This window comes from Perca flavescens, chromosome 20, assembly GCF_004354835.1.
Source record: "Perca flavescens isolate YP-PL-M2 chromosome 20, PFLA_1.0, whole genome shotgun sequence".
NCBI classification, from domain to species: domain Eukaryota; kingdom Metazoa; phylum Chordata; class Actinopteri; order Perciformes; family Percidae; genus Perca; species Perca flavescens.
In genome coordinates this window covers 13,959,485-13,979,617 of record NC_041350.1, presented here as the reverse complement: position 1 = coordinate 13,979,617, position 20,133 = coordinate 13,959,485, and the positions used below count along the sequence as shown (strand labels likewise).

General features: G+C 40.4%; 2 protein-coding genes across 7 annotated transcripts in view; both read right to left on the bottom strand.

Annotated features, from left to right (window-relative positions):
• LOC114547444 (regulator of G-protein signaling 6) overlaps nucleotides 1-16,735 on the bottom strand; it is a 49,580-nt gene extending 32,845 nt beyond the window's left edge. For 2 of the 5 annotated variants that reach the window (XM_028566820.1, XM_028566825.1), the window contains exons 1-3: nucleotides 16,506-16,735; nucleotides 15,535-15,627; nucleotides 9,821-9,916 (exon numbers count right to left, since the gene is read on the bottom strand). In XM_028566820.1, coding sequence (XP_028422621.1) covers nucleotides 9,821-9,904 — 84 coding nt within the window. In that variant the 5' untranslated portion in view covers nucleotides 9,905-9,916; nucleotides 15,535-15,627; nucleotides 16,506-16,735. Of the gene's footprint in view, nucleotides 1-9,820; nucleotides 9,917-12,927; nucleotides 13,411-15,534; nucleotides 15,628-16,283 lie in introns of those variants that run through there. The other 3 variants (XM_028566821.1, XM_028566822.1, XM_028566823.1) reach the window with 3 other exon arrangements.
• A 707-nt stretch (nucleotides 16,736-17,442) lies between these two features.
• The window catches only part of LOC114547443 (signal-induced proliferation-associated 1-like protein 1), a 40,075-nt gene continuing 37,384 nt past the window's right edge, over nucleotides 17,443-20,133 (bottom strand). The window contains exons 20-22 of one of the 2 annotated variants that reach the window (XM_028566819.1): nucleotides 20,013-20,091; nucleotides 19,244-19,356; nucleotides 17,443-17,668 (exon numbers count right to left, since the gene is read on the bottom strand). In XM_028566819.1, the coding sequence (XP_028422620.1) occupies nucleotides 17,662-17,668; nucleotides 19,244-19,356; nucleotides 20,013-20,091 (199 nt within the window). In that variant the 3' untranslated portion in view covers nucleotides 17,443-17,661. Of the gene's footprint in view, nucleotides 19,357-20,012; nucleotides 20,092-20,133 lie in introns of both variants that reach the window. The other variant, XM_028566818.1, reaches the window with a different exon arrangement.

Sequence of the window (20,133 nt, the reverse complement as noted above, 5' to 3'; positions counted from 1 at the left end):
TATTCAACAAAAACTACAATCAGCCGAATTGAGTCAAAGCAGACATACGGCTTGTTCTGCAGGCACAAATGATTTGGTTAGCCACTTTAATGACCTGTGCCCATCAGCCTTGGATGCTACTGCACCCTTGAAAACTAGATCAGTTCACTAAGTTAATCCATCTCCATGGCTTAATGACGCAACACTGGTCGTAAAAAAAGAGAAGAGGACAGAAAAGCTTAATACAATTACAAAGTAAAGCTCCTGTAAATATGTTTTGATAATCATTTTTTTCATAATGTTCCCAGAGAAGTTTTAAAATGTATTAGTATTCAGTACTGGAAAGTATTTATCCTTTTTGTTTTGCTATACAGTCCTGCTATACAATTTGAAGCTGTACGGCAGCATTTAGCCCAGTTGATGATGTCAGGCAATTGACTGCCTCATGGGCTTAAGGGTAACTACCGTTTTTTTTTCAACCAATCTTTGACACTGGTGCAGTATTAAGCAAGATGGCTGCAGTCGGCAGCGGCAAAACAAGCTACAATGTAAGTTTGCATTTACCTTCACAAAAGTGCTCGTTTTGCCACTGACAGGCTCAGATTGATATTCTAAGTGTCTGACAACATCATGGAAAGGATCCCTTTAGGGATAGACCTTTAAAACGTCTTTGAGACCTTTCTGTTTAACCAGAAACAGCTCTGAAATCGCTAGCGCTAAACCCACCAGACTCTATTTAAAAAAGCAATACTTTTAGCGTGTATAGAGCCAACCTATTTTTACATATAAATCGGTAAACTATGTGTTTATTTCAACCAAAACTCGAGTTGTGATGGTTGGAAAACAATTTTTTTCTGTCGATTTTGAATGAAGTGTATTTTACGATGCTAAAATTACTGTTTATTTACATGGAGTCTGGTGGGTTTAGCGAACGCAATTTCGCGGATGTTTTTATGTTTAAAAAAAGGATCTTACTCTTCAACAGAAAGTTCGACCTCCTTAGAAATCCTTTCCATAATGTTGTCAGACACTTAGCATATCAATCTGAGCCTGTCAGTGGCAAAATGAGCACTTTTGTGAAGGTATATACAATCTGGACAATTGTAGCCTAGAAATCTAGACGCGCCCTAGTGGCAGCAAATGTAATTTGCAGCAATGGTCAGTCTAGCAACTCTCTGTTGGCTTGCAAGCTTGAAAAAACAAACTCTGGCTGGGCCAATCACATCATGTATAGAGTCGGTGGGTGGGCTTATGGCTGCTGCTGCTGGAAACAGCGGTCTTTCGAATTGGCTTTGGCTGCGACTCTGGAAGTTCTCAAAAGTTTAATCTATCAACTAGCTCTGCTACCTTCTTCGTTGCTCTGCCTGGTTGTAGCGTTATCCTATTACGTGCAGAGGGAATTTGAAAGACAACGGTTTATCCCGCCCCTCAGATTGAGCCCCGCCAATGGTGAGTCCCAGACCCAACATCTTGATGTGGGTCTGGCTTGTCAGGCTAGGACAATTGCCCTATCAACAAACACTGTAGCTTGTTTCTTAATACTGGACCAATTTTAAAGATTGTTGTTCCCATCAGTCACTTAGACACAAACACATAGTCCAAGTTGAGAAAAAGTAGTTACCTTTTAATCCTACTTTTTAAATAGAATCTACTCAGCAGATTTCATCGGTCAGGGTCACACATGTCTCACTGGTTCTATTGTTTTCTCCATGTTCCATGTTGGCAAAATCATTCTCGACCATGGCTCAGTCTGGCCCCCTCCATACATTGCTGACTTTGAGTTCAACCTTTAAGTGATCGTTCGGAGTAATTTCACCCTAGGGTCCTTTGCACCATGACCTCGAGCCAAACACCCCACCAGAAGCTTTTTTCACCTGGGTCTAACATTGGGCAAGTTAGCGTAGAGTAGCGTTAGCCGCTGAATAGCTTAGCGCAGGGGCTAATGGACCCACGTTTGTATCTCGTAAATGACCCCACTAATAATGCCCGAAATTATACCAAAGGTCTACACTAGTGCATATAGGTTATGCATTCATAAAACGATGGATTGGAAAGTTCACCAGAAGTTTATGTAAATAACACTTGCCTGCTGGCTTCTGCTCTCTGCTGTTGTTGTTGCTGCTGCTGTGAGACGAGTGCTTAGGGACGTCTACAAATTACAACACCGAAAAGAGATGCAACAAAAATATTTTTTAATTTAACTTATTTTTTAAAGTAAGTGCTATAAAATAACTATCAGGAGACAAGTAATAATTGAGGTAAGTTTGGAGACATTACCTTATTTAATCATTAAATTAATAAATATTTTTGTTGTATCTCTTTTTGGTGTAGTAATGTAGTAGACGGCCCTAAGCACTTGTCTAACTGCAGGTAGCAGCAGCAGCAGCAGCAGCAACAGAGAGCAGAAGAGAGCAGGCAAGTGTTCATAAACTTCTGGTGTACTTACAAACTTTCCAATCCATCGTTTTATGAGTGCATAACCTATATGTACTAGTGTAGACCTTTGGTATCATTTCGGGCATTATTAGTGCGGTCATTTACGAGATAAAAACGTGTGTCCATTAGCCCCTGCGCTAAGCTATTCACCTGCTAACGCTACTCTACGCTAACTCGCCCAATGTTAGACCCAAGTGAAAAAAGCTTCTGGGGGGGTGTTTGGCTCGAGGTCATGGTGCAAAGGACCCTAGGGTAAATTACTCGGAACCATCACTTTAAGTCCTCAGTCTACACTTATAAAGTTTTTTTTTCTTTGAATTGAGAGGACCTTTACTATTATTTTCTTATTACTATCTTTTTCAGCTTTTGTTTAATGCTTTCTATCATTATCTTTGTTTTAATGGCTTTACTCTTCTTGTATTGATTCCCTCTCTGGCAGCAACTTTGTAAAATAAGTGCAATATAGGTTTATAATTATTGTCTCTGTTACTGTGAATTAATCTATTTACAGTGTGACAAAAACACGTGGGACTGTAATAGCTTGTTCTCTTTTTACATCCTATTTTTTACTAATTCAGTGTGTCAGCACTACCGCAGGGCTACAGTTTGCCCAGCTAGTCACTGCTGTCAGACTGTCAGAGTGTCACCACAGGGCACAGAGGACCAGCAGCTTTTAACACATTAATGTCAGAGCCGGTTCCAATGATCCATTAGTATTTACTGTGCATGATGACACAAGAGTTTAATCTTTATTAGCATCGATCATTAACAACAGTTTAACTGGGCAACAGTTTCCTCGCTGACACTATTACACAACAACTTGAACACAGTGAATGGAAACTTTGTTTGTCGATGAGGAAATTCTCTTCAAGTCAACTGCTATAATTGTGTCTTCATTTATAGTATTTTCATTTAATCTGTTATGTAGGAACGCAGTGAGCTCCCTGTCCTGCAGAGATGCTGAGGTTTTTCAGAGTACAGTGGGAGGCATTAAAGGCGGACTCCATCCCTAGTGCGATTTCAAGCAGCCTTTTCAGCATGTGATAAGTCTGAGGCTCCGGGGGGTTTGGAGGCCATTTACAAGTGGGACACAGTGGTGCCAACCACCAAGATCCCTATTAACATCACCCTTTTCATGCATATGCAGCTTTACACTTCAGTCCAAAAACGAAGCACAGAAACACTGGCTGCCTTATTAAATGTGTTCCTAAGAGCACACTATCAGCAATGTGTGAACAGGGAGGGAGAACAGGAGAGGCACTGGCACAGGAAGGACTTTCCTCACTGGAGAAAAGCCTTTTATTTCAGTCACAGTCATTCGCTATGGATGAGGTGAATAATCCTGTCAACACAGTGCGAAGCCTGCCAAAACACTGTAAATTATTATCCAATTATGATTTGTTTTTTAGTGGGCTTCCAGAATTTTCATGTGTTGGTCCTTCTGCTCAACTGGAAAGAAGAGACTGGCCGACACATTAAACTAACAGGAGTTGGTTATATAAGAGATGGAGCTTTACACTGTTACTGTTGTTTTATCTTATTGACCTGACTAGGAAAGCAACCCACACTGGCACTTAGCATACACGTACACTAGGCTTCAGCATGACCCTGATAGTTCAGCCCATACCAGCGAGTCAGATAAAGGCTGCCGGGGTGCAAGTGGAGACGGTGTTAAAACAGTCATGCATGATAAAGCACAGGGAGACCTCATCCCTACAGCTGCAGAAGTGATAACCAGAGCGTTCAGCTGGACTGTTATCTTAAGTGCACACAGGAACAGCGTGTAGTGGCCCATAGACACCTCGGATGGAGGTTAGTCTAAAGAGAGGAGGTTTATACCTTCTATGGGCCTCAGGGGCACTTCAGAGAGAGAAGACAAGTGTGACTCATGGGGCGGAAGCACAGAGACAAATAAGCAATCTTCCTTCTGACCAGCAGAATGAGCGATTCAGTCCTCTTCGCCCTTCAAACCCAACCAGCTGTCAGTCCCTGTTGTGGTAAGCCAATAGATGATGCTTTACAGTAATTTCATCTTCTCCTGCCACTTGTCCTTCTCTCCTTCTGTAATTATATGCATATTTCCAGTGTGTGCATATCATCCACACTGTAGGAGTGGAGGGAACTCCCTCTGTGCCCTGTCTCTAAATCACACTAAACCCATCCAGCTGTCACTGATGTGGACGATGTGGGAGGTTAAGGTTGGTATTGACAGTAATTTCTTCTTCTCCCGTCCCTGACCCTATGTTAGATTTAACATCTATCCAGTCTGAAGGAATGACACCGGTGTGATAACTTGTGTTAGTCCTCCCATAGCTCCTGCTATCTTGTATCACAGCAATGTAATGTTCATGCAAATTCAAAAATATGTCCAACTTCCTTAGAAACTGTGTTTTATTAAGGCATTAAAAGCCCTCTTTTCTTTATATAATTTATTTTTTTCCCCATTTAGTCCTCTTTTCTTAACATTAAGAAGCACATACATGGATAAAAATACCAAGTGATGATAAAACATGAGCTGGATATGAAGAAATGAATGATGAAATATGATGTCTCAGAGGACCAGATATTTTTCCCAAAGATGGAAAGTTTGAAATGAGTTTAAATTATTAATTAGCAAGAAGCAGAAGAAAGGCTGAACAAAGGAAATGGTGAAGGCAGAAAAAGAACGAGGGAAAGGTAGTAAAAAGAAAACAAAACAAGAAAAGCAGCTCTGTGAGGTGGTATTGAGCCACAGCCGTGCTCTGAACTAAATGCTAATATCAGAATGCTAACATGCTCATAATAACAATGTTACAACATGCTAATGTTTAGCAGGTAACATTTTCCAACGCTGTTGTAGTTTAGCGTGTTGGCATGCTAGCATTTGAGAATAAGCAATAAATACCAGCAAGTCATACTGAGGACGCTACAAAATAAAAGATAGTGCGGCTGTGGCTCAGGAGGTAGAGCGTAATCACAGGATTGGTGGGTTCAGTCCCCAGCTCCTCAGTCAGAGTGTCCTTGGGTAGATGCTAGATCACCTAACAAATCTGGCATATTCTGCAAGCGTCAACACTGAAGTTATCAGCTAGCTAACGTTAGCTATGAATGGTTAAGGTTAGGTTAAAAGGCAGGGTTAGGGTTACATCTCGTTACTTATAAGGGTTATACCGTATAAGTTCAAATAACCGTCTGTGTGTTAACACCTGCGCAGTATGCTTGTGTTGTCGTTCAGTGGGTACGATCTAGCATCTAATGTGTCCCTGGGCAAGACACTGACTGAACACCAAATTGATCCTGATGTTCAGACCTTGCATGGTAGCTTGCTGCTGAATGGCTGAATGGGTGAATGAAAGGCAAATTCTTAAATGCTTTTGACAAAAATCCTATATAAATCCAACCATTTACCATTAAGATCAAGGCAAAAATCAATGTAATTTTTCTCTAATGCGTTTTTTAAGGGGAATACCGCCAACAAAACAAAACACCCAAGCCAAATATATCACCTGAAATGTAAAGAGAAAAAAATACGCCTGTCACCATCAGAGAATCACTAAAGTCAGCAGACTATGAATATCTATACAAAATGTAATGGCAATAAATCCTATACTTAGTAAGACAGTCCGATTTACCTTACAGATGCAGTGTAGTGTATGAAGCTAGAACATATCAGTTTTAATTGTCAACCAAACTCTGCTAATAGAGTACTAAAGCTCACACACATCTAAAGGCCACTGGTACCAAGTAGTAGTTTGAACTTCATGGCATGGCTAATTACTAATATTTACCCACTAATGGCTCCTAAAACTCATCTGGATAAAAGGTTTGTGTCATTGTACTACACATACTGTGGCTTTAATACCCACTTTCAGGTATGAGTTGATTGCCAAGAATTATCCAATCAAACATTTAATGACCTGAATAGTGCTTTGGTGACAAATAACTGTCTTGGTCCCCCAAGTCAGACGGGGAAAAAGGGGAAGAGACACACACACACACACACACACACGATTCTCTCCTCAGCTTAATTGCATTTCCCAGCAGAGCACTGCTTCTCATGATGGTTTGAGTTTTTGTGTGTGTGTCTCTTGGTGCCAATCCTGTTCCTCTATCCTGCCATATTCTGTCTGCTAAGCATGCCAAACATTGCAAGGAAAAACACAACAACCGGAATGGGGTAGTGTGCATTAAAGCGGCATTAAGCTTGTGTTTTAGTTCCTCTGTGTGCGTGCATTTACACTATGTGTGCAACCTACTTCTGTTAGACCAAAAGTTCTTGAGGCAATAAGACGTCCTGCAGTTATTGGATTGTTTTGCTTCACTTTCTCTTTTCGTGGAATAAGAGAGACAGAGCAAGATAGTTCTGCAGCACCTACACTTCATGGACAAAGACAACCTCCTCCCCTCCCGGGCACTCAGCCTCTCTAATGGCTAAATACATCACATTCACCTTTATCTAACTGCCTACACAGTTAACTTCAGTGTTGCAACAGATATCGCTATATAAGTAAGGTATTTTAACCCATACTCACCATACATTTCACAAAGGTGCCGCCCACACTTTAAAATATTTTTAGCTCTTGACTCAGACTACATTAGCCCTTTGCTCCTTGCAGTAAGGTGCTGATGTCTTCTATATGACAAGGGGCCTTTGGGATAAAGCTGCCAGTGTTTTCCTAGGAGGCTGAGCATATTGGTGGCCATCTGTCTCTCTGCAAGCACTGCCTCACACTGTGCCAGCCTGCCCACCCACAGAGTCCAGAGGCTGTGGGTGCTCTCCCCTCAATAACCCAGCACCTTTCTATTGTTTGGCCTATTTGACATCTTCAGCTAGTGAGTGGCAAGAAAGTAAAATATAATAAACTATACCAATTAAATTAAAGGTCATTAAGATCACATATTAAGACAAATATTGGGTCTCAAATTATTATTTCTTTGTATGTGAAAAATGCTTTTGCTTAACCAAGTTTCTTTGCATCCTCAGCTTTCTTCCATAAAAGCTTCAAGTCATTTTGGGATGGCCCTCGTTGTCAGGGTCCCACCGTCACCAGCACTCACTCCTCTCTCTCTCATTCTCCAGCACACACTCCTCCCACTGATTCATACTCCTCGTCACTCACGCAAATCAGACGCTCCCAGTCCCCTCAGTCCTAATTACACACACCTGCACCTCATCAAGCCACATCCTCAGTTCACCACCTGGAGCTAATCTACAACCACCTACATAAGCAGCACAGACACACGTGCACTTTGTCTAGTCTCGTTTCAACACGACGCTCTGACCACTCACGTATGTCTAGTTCATCCACGTTCACCTTACCTGTAGTCCTGTATCCTGTTGTCTGCCTGCTGCTCTGAGCCTGACCTACTCTGCTGCCGGATTCCTGCCTGTTCTCTCTGTTCTAAGTTTTGGATCATTGAAATAAAGCTCTGTTTAACTACTCCAGTCTGTCTCCTGGTCGTTCCCTGACACTCGTATTGTCCTTTTATTATTTTTTTGGGAAATGTGTTGTCAAATTCATCTCTCTGTCTTCTAAATGACAATACATCCCTTACTCTTAATCAACGTAGGTTGTTGTCTGCAGGCTTTACAGCTGCAAAACAAGATATTTTTACAAATATGGTACATCCCTCTCTTTGCAGTCTTACTGGTTTCTGGACTTTAGTAAAATAGCAAATTTGGAATATACAACAGCTAAGATAAATAGAGCACACTCTAAGACAATAAGGGTATGGACGGCTATCATAGCCCCTCTTGATAATCTATAGATTTAAATGCTTTAACCTCAGCAGCCACCCCTACCCCATTTTTTGTTTATTTTTTTCTTGATGTTTCTGCTTGTTTGGTCATTGTATTTGTCCATATACAATGTATATGTGCCTAAAAAGACAATAAACATTTGATCACAAAAAAACTCACATTTTCAAAGCAGGAAGGGGCGGAAAACATCCTGTCACTCTCAGTCATCTGTCTGTTGTCACTGGGTATGACTAAAACATGAAATGATGGATATCTCCTCAGGCAGCATCCTGACAAGCAAAGTCTAGCCTTTTAAACGTGTTGCCTCCAGCCATGTGTAGTGTTACATAATGAAGTTCTGCCGTGAAATATATGAAGATACCCAGTTTTACATGCAACTACAGTATATTCTCTCTGCAGAGCGACAGCTTCTTGGACTACATGGAGAATAATGACAAAACTGAATAAACAATGAATGCATTACTATGTACAATATGCACACAAAAGAGACCCACGTGCAATACACAAATATTTTTGACAGAAATGTGACGCCTGTTATGAAACTCGGTCATAATTCTTATTTGATTATTGAATATCATTGCTGGATTCCTGGCAGATACTTCACTGGAAATGCCAACTGCTACCTAACAGGTCTTCACAATAGAAAAGTGATTTGTTTTTGTTGGCAATGTACTTCCACTATCTGTTATATTGCCAACTGCTGATGTGTGACACTCTGTTCGAAGCACACATTCTCACTGGCATTGCTATTAGAAGTAGAGAAGGTGTTTATTGCAGCTGCAGACTGAAGGTGTTTATTACAAAAATTGAGGTGTGCAAGAAATTCTTCAAATTGTCCCCAAGCCCGAAACTCCGCAGTGACACAAAGTTAACAACATGCCTAAAAGACAAATTTTACCACTGACACAGAAGCTTTCAGCAATTATTTCATATCCTGTCTTGCCCATCCCTTCACTAATCGGTTTATCTCTATATAAACGGAAAATCATTAGGAGCAGGATGAAACAACAGATTTGGGACAGTGGGACCGGATCTGTCAACTGCGGCCTGCTCATAGAACACTTTTTTGCCCTAATCAAGACAGCAGGCTAAGGGGGTAGTGGTGGATCCCGTGGTTTAAGTCTGATCATAAGAAGCTTTTTTTTTTTTTTTTTTTAAGTGGGCTGTCAGAGTACTGGCAGAGAAATAATGAGCTATTCGTCAGTTGAGGAGGAATAACCATCCCTTCATTGGGCGTTCCCAATCTCGGCCCTCGAAAACCAGCTATTTCCTCCCAGCCGCACATCCGCGTAATTAGCCACCAATACTCACCCTTTCCAATCAAACTGCAGCTATTGAAAGTGAGGCACCATGGGTAATTACCCTGGACACTAAAAGGACCTTTCACTGCCCAAACCCTCACCGATGGGATTGAGAGCTTATTAAAACACTGGAGAGCTGAAGTTTGCCAGACTAGTGGTGGTACAGTACAGTGGTAAGAAGAAGGTCCTGAAGGACTATGAGAGCTCGTTTCAGGATGGCATCCTGACAACTGAGTGTGGTAGGTACACACTAATACAGACCAGTGGGCTGTCAGGAGCCTGTCTATGGATCATTGCCTGCAGAGAATTATTCCCCCTTCATGTAGGCCAGACATGTAGCACACACACATAGAGTAAGCCTTACTTTTCTGTAGACGATCATGTTGGGGGAGTCCTCTTCTGGATCAGTGGTGCCCACACCTCCCTGGTCTCTGGACCCCTCCGCCATTTTCACTCAGTCCTGTCGAAGAAACAGATGAAAACATGAATACAGCACCCAGCATCCCCTGGACGATGGAAGAACACAAAATTCTGACTAACGATAAACATCAGTCAAAATGTCTATTTCCACCGGGAACCAAAATTCCTCCAGCATTTATCGTCATGACATTCAGCTGCCAAAATGTGTGCTGCTGTCTCGGAAAGGAGATGCCTGTCGCAGTAGGGACAGATAAGAGAGCTCAGGTAGGCTGATGTAAGCAGAATATTAACTAAGCTGCAAAGTCAAATCTCGAGCATACAGTACAATACAGCAGTGATTTTCAAACAGGCGTACTTGTGGGGCACTTCTGCAGTTACCATGAAAGATAGTAGAGTTACTCATATCATTTTTATGATGATTTTTTTTAGCGAAAAAAATATATCCACATTTTAAGTTAGCTGTAATACCCAAACACTTGAGTGAATTGAGAGTGAACATGTGTTAGCATAAGCATAGGTCTAAACAGTTAGTAAAAGTAATAAATGGTGGAAATAGATAGCTTAAAGTAATGGATACACCGTGGAACTATAGATACAAGTATGGATATATTTATGCTACTTTAAATAACTAAACTTAACTGGATAAAGGGTTGAAACATGTGCCACTCCATATAGTGGTAGTTTAAATGCAAACTTTGATAGACCACATTGACAGTCTATTTGGATAAAAACATTACAACAGTGTCCACTTCATGTAATCAATAGTGTCAAATAACATCCAATTACAAATCAAATAAAATCAAGAAAAAGCCTCCAATTGTTAAAAATGCACAGTAAATTAAATATTGGCTGACTTCCTGTTGGGTGAAAAGGATGGCTCCAGGAGGTCTGGCCATGATAAATATGCCTACCAAATTTCATACATCTAGGTCAAACGTACTGCAGGTGCTACTTCTTTGAAATTTCTGTATGGGGCACTATTGAGTAATTTTGTTACACCCAAGAAGACCCATAAAATATCAAAATGTTCACCGGTTCTGATGCGTGTGCAAATTTTCACACATTTTCATGAACCTTTAGCCCCTCAAAAATGTGATTCATTCGAGAGATTAATAATAATAATAATCCTATCGATTTCAATAGGGCCTTCACCGACCGACAGTCAGTGCTCGGGCCCTAATGAACACAGGTTGGTAACCACTGCAGTACAGTGTATCAGCTCAGGGGAGTCAGGATGGCAATAATAATTATGTATACAGTACAGATGTGTGCCTACAACACCTAGTCGATGTGGCTGTGAGGAGATGAGTCATCTTTCTTCACATAAAAACTGATGTTCATAATGAATGAACCCTCACTGAGGTGATGCTGATAGTTAAATTGTGGTTGATGTGTGCCACCATGTTTTTTGTTGTTTTTATGCTAAATGTTAGTAAGTATTGACTCCTTTAGCTGTAATCATAATGGTTACCTCTGATCTGCCTGCACTCCCGCCCCCCCCAGGCTTCATGCTTTGAGAGCTGCTGTTAAGGGATTTATTTACAACCCCTACACAGTCCCCATCACTTTCTCTTGGCTGTCTCTCTCCCTCCCTCCCTCCCTTAATCTCTCAGGAGAATTCATTCTGCTTAACTAAGGATTTCCATAAACTACTCTAACGATTGGGCTTCAACGAGCCCCCTTAGCCTCCTCTACCCTTTGGCATTGAAGGCTTCTGTGTGCCTTAAATGGGTTAAACCATTTATTAGTCCTTTAATCATGCTGAGGAACGAGGGGTGAGGGGGTGGATTACACAGTTCGACACATTCATAATTTCTGGTACTTCTAAAAACACAAAGTGTGAGAGGATAAAGCTGCCAGGAGAAAAAATAATCACACAGCTCACTATTCATTGTATTTGTGTTTTAAAAAAGAACTATGATGAGCTATTGATGGGAGAAAGCACAGAGGATACAGATAGCACTTCATGACAGGCACACATGAGCGGGCACAATATGAAACCTTCATACATTAACTAAATTAGTAACACTGCATCTTGCCAAGGGCCAGCCGCTAGCAAGGGATTTGGAGTAGTTGAATTATGTAATTGTAGCCGTGCAATGTTACAAGTCTGAACAACTGCAGATAATGGCTCTGGCGGAGTGAGGGGAAAATTGAAATAGTTAAAATTCAGCATACCACTGGCTTGCAAAACAGCAGACATGTATGGTGGCTTTGTCACCATAGTTGAACACTTTAATCTATTACACCACAGAGCATGGTGATGCGCATGAGTGAATAAGTAATCATCCGCTCTCGCCTTACTGTTTGTTATTGCCACCAGAAGTGCGGAGTACAGCACTCCCCATTGGTTAACACGTCTGTGCTCTTTTTAGAGTCTGAGCACATTAGACAGCTAATCTTTGCATCTGCCTCAAGGGCCGTATTGAATGGCAGGCACTATGGATTGCATAGCACCTGCTTAAAGAAAATGATAGCAAGCCAATAGGTCCCTTGTGGACAGTAAGCTGTAATTCTAGAAAACTTCCTCCCAATTGAGCTCAAACTCCACAGAGAGGTCTGTCCAAGATGTTAATTGAAAGCTTGTGTCAAAGTGAAATGGATGCAATACGGACAGTTGCTAAAAGACAGCCAGTGAGCACCAACGTGCCTTCATGTACAATGCATGTGTGCTTCTCTACACATGCACAACCTCACATCTGAGCAAACACCAATCTGAGGAGACAAACACAAAAGGACACCGCACGCACACACACACACACACACACACACACACACACACACACACACACACACACACACACACACACACACACACACACATGGCAGAACCCCCTGCAATAGCTCAAATAAACAAGCCAATAGATGCCCCGTCAACTGAAACACACTGCCAGCGAGTTCACACACAGAACAAAAACATGCTCCAGATACACGCAGAGCCATATTGTGATTGTGAGTCCCAAAGCTGTGTTCAATCTCAGCAGGCGAGCAGCTTAGTGCAATGCAACATCTGTGACACCTGATAGTTGCCATTAATGAAGCATTCATTACCTTAGAAACAAAATAATGCCCGGTCCACTCTGCTCCCCCGGTTGGCTCCCCCTTAGCAACAAGCAGCAGGCAGGTTCATGGTATAATTGGCAGAGGGGGAGAGAAAGGGATGAAGAAGACAGGGTGATGAAAGCAGTGAAGCAGCGAGAAAGAGAGTGAGAGAGAGAGAGAGAGAAAAGCTGGCTGGTCACTGCAGTATTCCTCCTCCTCTGCTTCTCTCTTCACCAGTCCTGCCTTGCCCCGGCAGTTTAGGAAATCCTCACATGTGTACACCTCGTTCATCCCCCCTCTCCCTATGTCTGCATGTGCTCGAAGCGAGTGTCTGTGTGTGTGTGTGAGAGAGAGAGTGAGAGAGAGATGTTGGGAGATGCTGTGCAACAGAGAGGCAGATCAAGTTGGAAAAGGGGGAGGGATAAAGGAATTACAGAATATGAAGGGGAAAAGAGAGGGAGGAGAAAGCCAGACGGTGTGTGTGTGTGTGTGTGTGTGTGTGTGAGAGAGAGAGAGAGAGAGAGAGAGAGAGAGAGAGAGAGAGAGAGAGAGAGAGAGAGAGAGAGAGAGAGAGAGAGAGAGAGCATGCACGCAGCCTGGATACACAGTGTAGAGGAAAGGAGGACAGGGAGATGCACACTGCAGCAGCGCCCACTGATGCTGAAAATAAGAAACATTTCATTAGGAGGATATTGAAATGCTAATATAAAAACAAGTAACTGTTACTGAGCACACACACATGCAGGCTATAAATATACATTCCAGACTCTTTGAGCAAGCCGCCTCAGAGATAATGCTTTTCAATTTCCATTCAAAGCTTATGTATGTGAGGCTTGTTTTCTTAAGCAGGCCATAATCCCAAGTTAGACACATTTCCGCAGCTTATATTTGTATTTCTGAATGTTTTTATATCCTCACATTACGATAAATTCCATTTTTGTTCCTAAGGATGGCAAACAGGAACTCTATTTCGGTCTCCAACGTTCCCCCTTTTGCATGTCTATGTTATCCTCCTTCCCTCTCTCTTCATGGAAACTCTGGAATCAGTCAAGCTTAAATGGCAAACCCAAACGAATGAACCTTTTTTTCCCTGCAATAAATGAGATCCCAAAAGCCCCCGAGGAAGATACTCCAGAAATAAATGGCATGGCCAATTTGTGAATGCATGCATGCAGAGTGAACACACACAGACACACACATACAGATGTTTTGTGTTGACAGAACCAGTTCACCAGTTATCAGAGAACTATCACGCTTGCTTTTCTCGACCATGTGTTCTTCTCTCTTTAAGCAGTGTGCTGTTATCCAAGCAAAGGCTCTCTTAAGCCACCTTTTCATTCCTTTTGAAAATATTTGAGGTGTTTCGAATATTCCTTACACAGAAAGAAAAGACCCTGAATGAACAGATTTTTATCAAGCTAAACAGAAGAAAAGATCAATTTCCTTCAGTCCAAAGCAGAAGAAGTTAGGAAATTTAACTCAAAACTGCCGTTCTCAGTAAATGTGGTAACCAAGGGAAACTGAGGTCACACACCCGCATGTCTATTAAAGTGTGAAACCATTCGTCGGCCCATGGTGCTTACACCACACATTTCTCTAATACTTTTCAGCAGGAAAGGAGCAGGTATATTTTAGGGGTGGGGGAATAAAATCGATACAGCGTATTATCGCAATATTTTCCGTGGCAATACTGTATCGATACACGGACACCAAGTATTGATCTGTTATTATATATGTGTTGGTCAGTTTGTCTGCTTGACAATCCTATTTTGCAGCAATAAAATTGAAGTGAGATAAACAAACAGAGAAATTTATCTTTTTAGATAATACAGATGTTGACAAAGTTTCCTTCTGGGGACATCATTTGAAATTGGGAAATATTTGAAGTTGGAAAAAAGGTAATAAATTGCAATATATCGCAGAATATTGCAATATGTTTAAAATCGCACCAATATCGTATCGTGGCATAAGTATCGTGATGATATCGTATCGTAAGACCTCTGTTGATTCCCACTCCTAGTATATTATATCCCCCATATAAATAGAGCTCTGCTATCGCAACTACATGTATACTTCTCTGTACGTTTACCATATAGTAGTTTCCTATCTCCTATCTCCACAGCGCTAAACCATATAGCAATATGACATATCACCCATCCCCTCTGATTACAATTAGCCACACACATGAACCACACTGCAGTGACCTGCAATCAGCATATCTTCCTGTCCCATAAGCTGCTCTGGCATTATGGAGTGCCATCATTAACGAGGTAACAGACAGACAGGCAGGCAGGCAGGCAGGCAGACAGACAGATAGACAGACAGACAGACAGACAGACAGACAGGGAGTTCTCTAATCTGCTTTAAGGGGGCCAGCCCTATTATAATCTGCATTAATGCTAAATTATTGAGCAGACCGTTCACAGCCACACCACTGCCAGAGAGCAACACTACTGGCCACACACATGACATATGGAGACATTCATTGTAGAAAGAACTTATTTAAAAGATAGGTTCACAATTGTTCAAGTATGTCTTACAACAATATCCACATGCCTATACAGTATGTTGAAAAGGATATTGGTCATTGTAATTGTTTCTTATGTCCATACTGACCGTGCAGAAATCGTCTCCTGATGCATTTTCAATGTAATTTAGGAGATCGTTCTGTGCCAGATGTGTTCCGAAGTTCATCCAAAGGTAATAAGGCTTCAGCAAAGCAGCAAGAGAAAAACATTAAAATGGCAAAAATATTAAGCAATCTCTCTTAATAGTTTGTAAAAAGGACATTTTAAATCTGGGTTTTAAATTGGAGTAATGTTATAGCCATGTATTTATTGATTTTAAACATGTTGTTTTATTGTTAACTTTAGTCTTGCAAAAAATATATATTTCAATTTGTGTTGTTTCAATTTGCTATGTACTTTGGGGTACATGTTTGTAAGACATATGCTAATATTATAATATGAATAAAATTGTTGAGCAGTCTACTTTTACATGTTTATATGAGTCCGAGTTAGACAAAACATGTTGGTAACAAAGCATGTTGGTATCTTCCAAATATAGTCTTATTAATATGAAATTCCCTCTTTTTAACCATGCTAGCAGCATGACTCTAGGGATAACGTTAGCAATGCTGGTCGGTCAGTTGAAAAATCTCATTAACTGTTGGAGGACTGCCATAAAACTTGCTAGCTACATAATTCTATTTACATTCCAGGCCCCTAGGATACATAATTAGCCATTAAAGTCAAAATGTAAAGCCTTTATGCTAATAGCTCAGCACAACTTTGTTTAGTGCTAACAAGCAAAAGTTAACATAATAACATGCTAAACTAAGATGGCGAACTTAGTAAAACACTAACGTTATCTGTTACAATAAAACATCTTATGTTAGCATTGTCACTGTAAACATGTTGACGTTTCCTTGTAGCTCCAAGTACAGCCTCACAGAGCTGCTAGAATGTCTGACATGCTAACGTAACTTGTTAACTCTCCCTCCAATGCAGCTCATTAAGGAAACTATGGAAACAGAGTGGGGGAATTCGTACTGAAAAGACTCCAAACTATTACTCGATTAATCTTACTCTGAAGCCTCATATTAGCTTCACAGTTTTTCGAAGAACTGTGACTGCAGATTTGCGCCACATCTCTTCCATTGGAATCACATCAGAAATTGATCCCTTCATGGACAGTAGGAACAATTAGCTACCAACACCTCTATCAATGTAGTCTACATGGTCATGTGAGTATTATCGTATTTTAAGAGACAGACTAAACAACCTATCCTTTAAAGTAATGTCTAAAAACAGCTTTGCAGCAGTATAGCCATGACTCTGCAAGACATCACACTCCAGTCATTTCTTGGATCCATAATCGTCCGTCTTCGTCTCTCAGGTTATCCTCATCTAGAGCTGCAAAGATTAATGATTAATCTATTAGTTGTCAACTTTTAAATTAATCGCCAATTATTTTGATAATTGATTAATTGGTTATGAGTCATTTTTTATGAAAAAAGTAAAATTCTCTCTTAAAATTCATTCTTAAATGGGAGTATTTTCCGTAGTTTCTTCACTCCTCTAGGACAGTCAACTGCATAATCTTTGATTTGTGGACAAAAAAAGACATTTGAGGACGAGCTTTGGAAAAACACTGATCAACATTTTTCATCATTTGACCAAACTAATTGAGAAAATAATCAACAGATTAATTGACAATGAAAATGTTAGTGGCAGCCCTATACTCATCCATCACTCTGTCTCATCGAGGCCCATCAGTGTCAGGGCAACAGCTTTGTGTAATCATGCCTAAGTAAAAAAAAAACAGCAGCTCTTGGTTACTCAAAATACAACAGCAGGCAACCACCTCCTGCCAGGTCACTGCCAGGTATCCATTTACTCTGGAAGCCACCTCAGATGGCCCTAGCAGTTAAATTACTGTTCCTGTTTTTAGGAAACCTGTCTTTATATTGATACTAATGTTGTAATTATATGCTACGCTAAAAGACCACAATGTGAGACAAGGTGTAATTCAACAAAATATTTTTAATAGATATAAACATTTTTACACATCACAGCTCAATGGAAACAGAATCACATGCTGTCACACATGTTAAGAATGAAGGTGCAGGGGCGTTCTGCTGTGCTAGGGGCCTGGGACTCATTCATCTGAGTCCGGCTCATGGTCTTTGTCCTGTCTTATGCCTCCCCTGTTTATCTTCCATATTGTTCCTCTCACTCTCCACTATATCCTAGCCAGTAAAGCAGAAATACATAAAAAAGAATCAATAAAAAAAAAAAAAGCATGAAGGTGCAAATTCTGATGCATATCAAATTCTCCTTATATACAGTTGCACAATATCTGAATACAAAAGGAAACAGTTATAAGGCTTAAATAAAGTCTTTGTTTGGTCTACTACGGACCAAATTGAGGTCGGGCTTACAAGCAGGATTTACACACTACAGAGAACTCTGTAGCTGGAATTTCAGGATTTGCACAATATCTTACAATGTAATCATATTGAGCAGTACCGATTTAATCTATTGAGAGAATTGAGGATCAGATCGAGGCCTTTTAGCATGCTATGAACGGAGGGCATGTTGTCAACACTAGGTGGCACTGTCAATCAATCCACTGCATAAGGACTTTCAAAAAATATAAGAATTAGTATTTTGGATCAATTTTGGTTAGCTTTTTCAGTTAAACTCAGTGTGGAGTTAAAGTATATATATTGTATATATTATAGGAGACTGGCCATCATAAGTACATGCAGATCTCTAACCGTATATGGCTGTTTTTCTTTTCTTGGCCATCATCTTTGTCATAAATACTCTTCACACATATCAAGGGCAGAGGTGAGAAAATAAATGTTAACGTCAAATATATTTACAATAATCTGAATAAGTGACACTGAACTGTCTCTCTCTCTCTCTTTATGGAACCCATACTGTTGTGTGATTTTACAATATATTCTTTTCATCAGCTGACCAGTAGTACTGTACAACTTGTACTTGCTTTTAACCCTCTAGAATTTAAATATTTGATTATAATTACACAGGCATTACAGACTTGACCTTACAGTGTTGACAGATATGTGCTATGCAGAGGATCTGTCTGTCTGTGTCTACCTACCCACACTGCTACTGAAAAAGCATAGTTATGAGGGCCGACATCTCCCATCATCTCATATAGTTCTTTTCTTTTGGTTAGTAATAAAAAAATAATCAGTCTTATCATTGAATTGGTAAAATTGAACAGCAAGTAATTTACAACACGCTTAATTCTTAGAAAGTGTAAACCTCTAGCAGAGTAATGTGGCACAAACTCTTGCAGGAACACATTTAAAATTGTGTTGGAGCTTTTTAATTGGAAATCTGTTCGCTTGTAATTAGGTTAGCTGGGAAGCTAAATAGGGACAGTAACTTTAAATCCCTTTAGGTTAGTTTCAACATCTTGCTGTCTCTGACATGCAAGGATACCAACAATCTATTAGATCGGACACAAAGCATCATATTTGTGAAATTCTAAGGAAGGGAGTGCATGCTGTTTAAAACTGACACACAGTTCTTCTATTCCCCTGTTCTTTCCCAAAAATCTTTCATGGTGATTATACCACAGATCCGCAAGGCTAAAGACGGATGACATGTAAATTCATGTTGGCACTGTTTTGTAAAAGCCAGAGAGAAACAGTTCATGTGGTGAGTTTGCTGTGTTTACAGCACTGAACAACCAAGTTTCAGATTGGCTTGAGTAATGGTCAAACTCCTAATGTAGAGCAGACTACATCTATGTGCATCAGTTCATGTCGATGGTGTTAAAGACCCACTCTGTGAACTTCTTGAGCTTGGCTGAGGCGCTGTAGGACTCCTCCAGGAGACGCTGGTTGTCCTCTCGCAGGCTCTGGATCTGAGCCTGCAGTGATGCCTTGGCATCCTTCTCCTGGTGGCGACAAAGACGTGTGAGCAATATGATCTTAGGTTTGAGGTTCAACAACAGACTTGCTGGTTTCCCTTTTAATGTGATTTAATTTCATCAATAGGGCTTAAGTTAAAAGTTGCAAGAATATGATTGATTGAATGAATGAATGAATGAATGATGAAATTTATTTCAGACATATCAAAAAATAAACCAAACAAAGTATCAAAGAAATATACTAATAAGTTAAATAAGCAAAACATTCAATAAACAATAAGTAACACTGGCCAACTTAGACATGTCTGAAAAGGAGTAGGAAGAAGTATACACTTATTTAATCCTACCCCTTTTCCATAACTTAGTAAATTATTATTATTATTTAATTTACCACATATTTGTATCTCATTTATATTTATCACATTTATCTATTACAGAAAACCTTGTCGGGAAAACACCATTATAAGAAATGAAAAAACAAGCTATGAAAACAAAATGTAATTTAGTCTTTGATCTTGAGTAGAGTTGTCTATAGCCTAATAGCTGCGTGATACTTACTGGATGTTAAAGCCCCATTTAAATGCTTTTTTGACAACAATTAACAAATTAAATAGTTCACATTGTCAGTCTAAGTCTGTGTTTGTTCTTTTAAGAGATCTCACTCTTATTGAAAGATGACTCGCCTTCTTCAAGTCCTCCTGTAGTGCCTTCACCATTGACTCTAGCTGGCTGACCTTCCCCATCAGGCAGGCCGGAATCTCTCTGTGAAAAAGGACAACCAGGACATTAGCTGGAATGAACCAT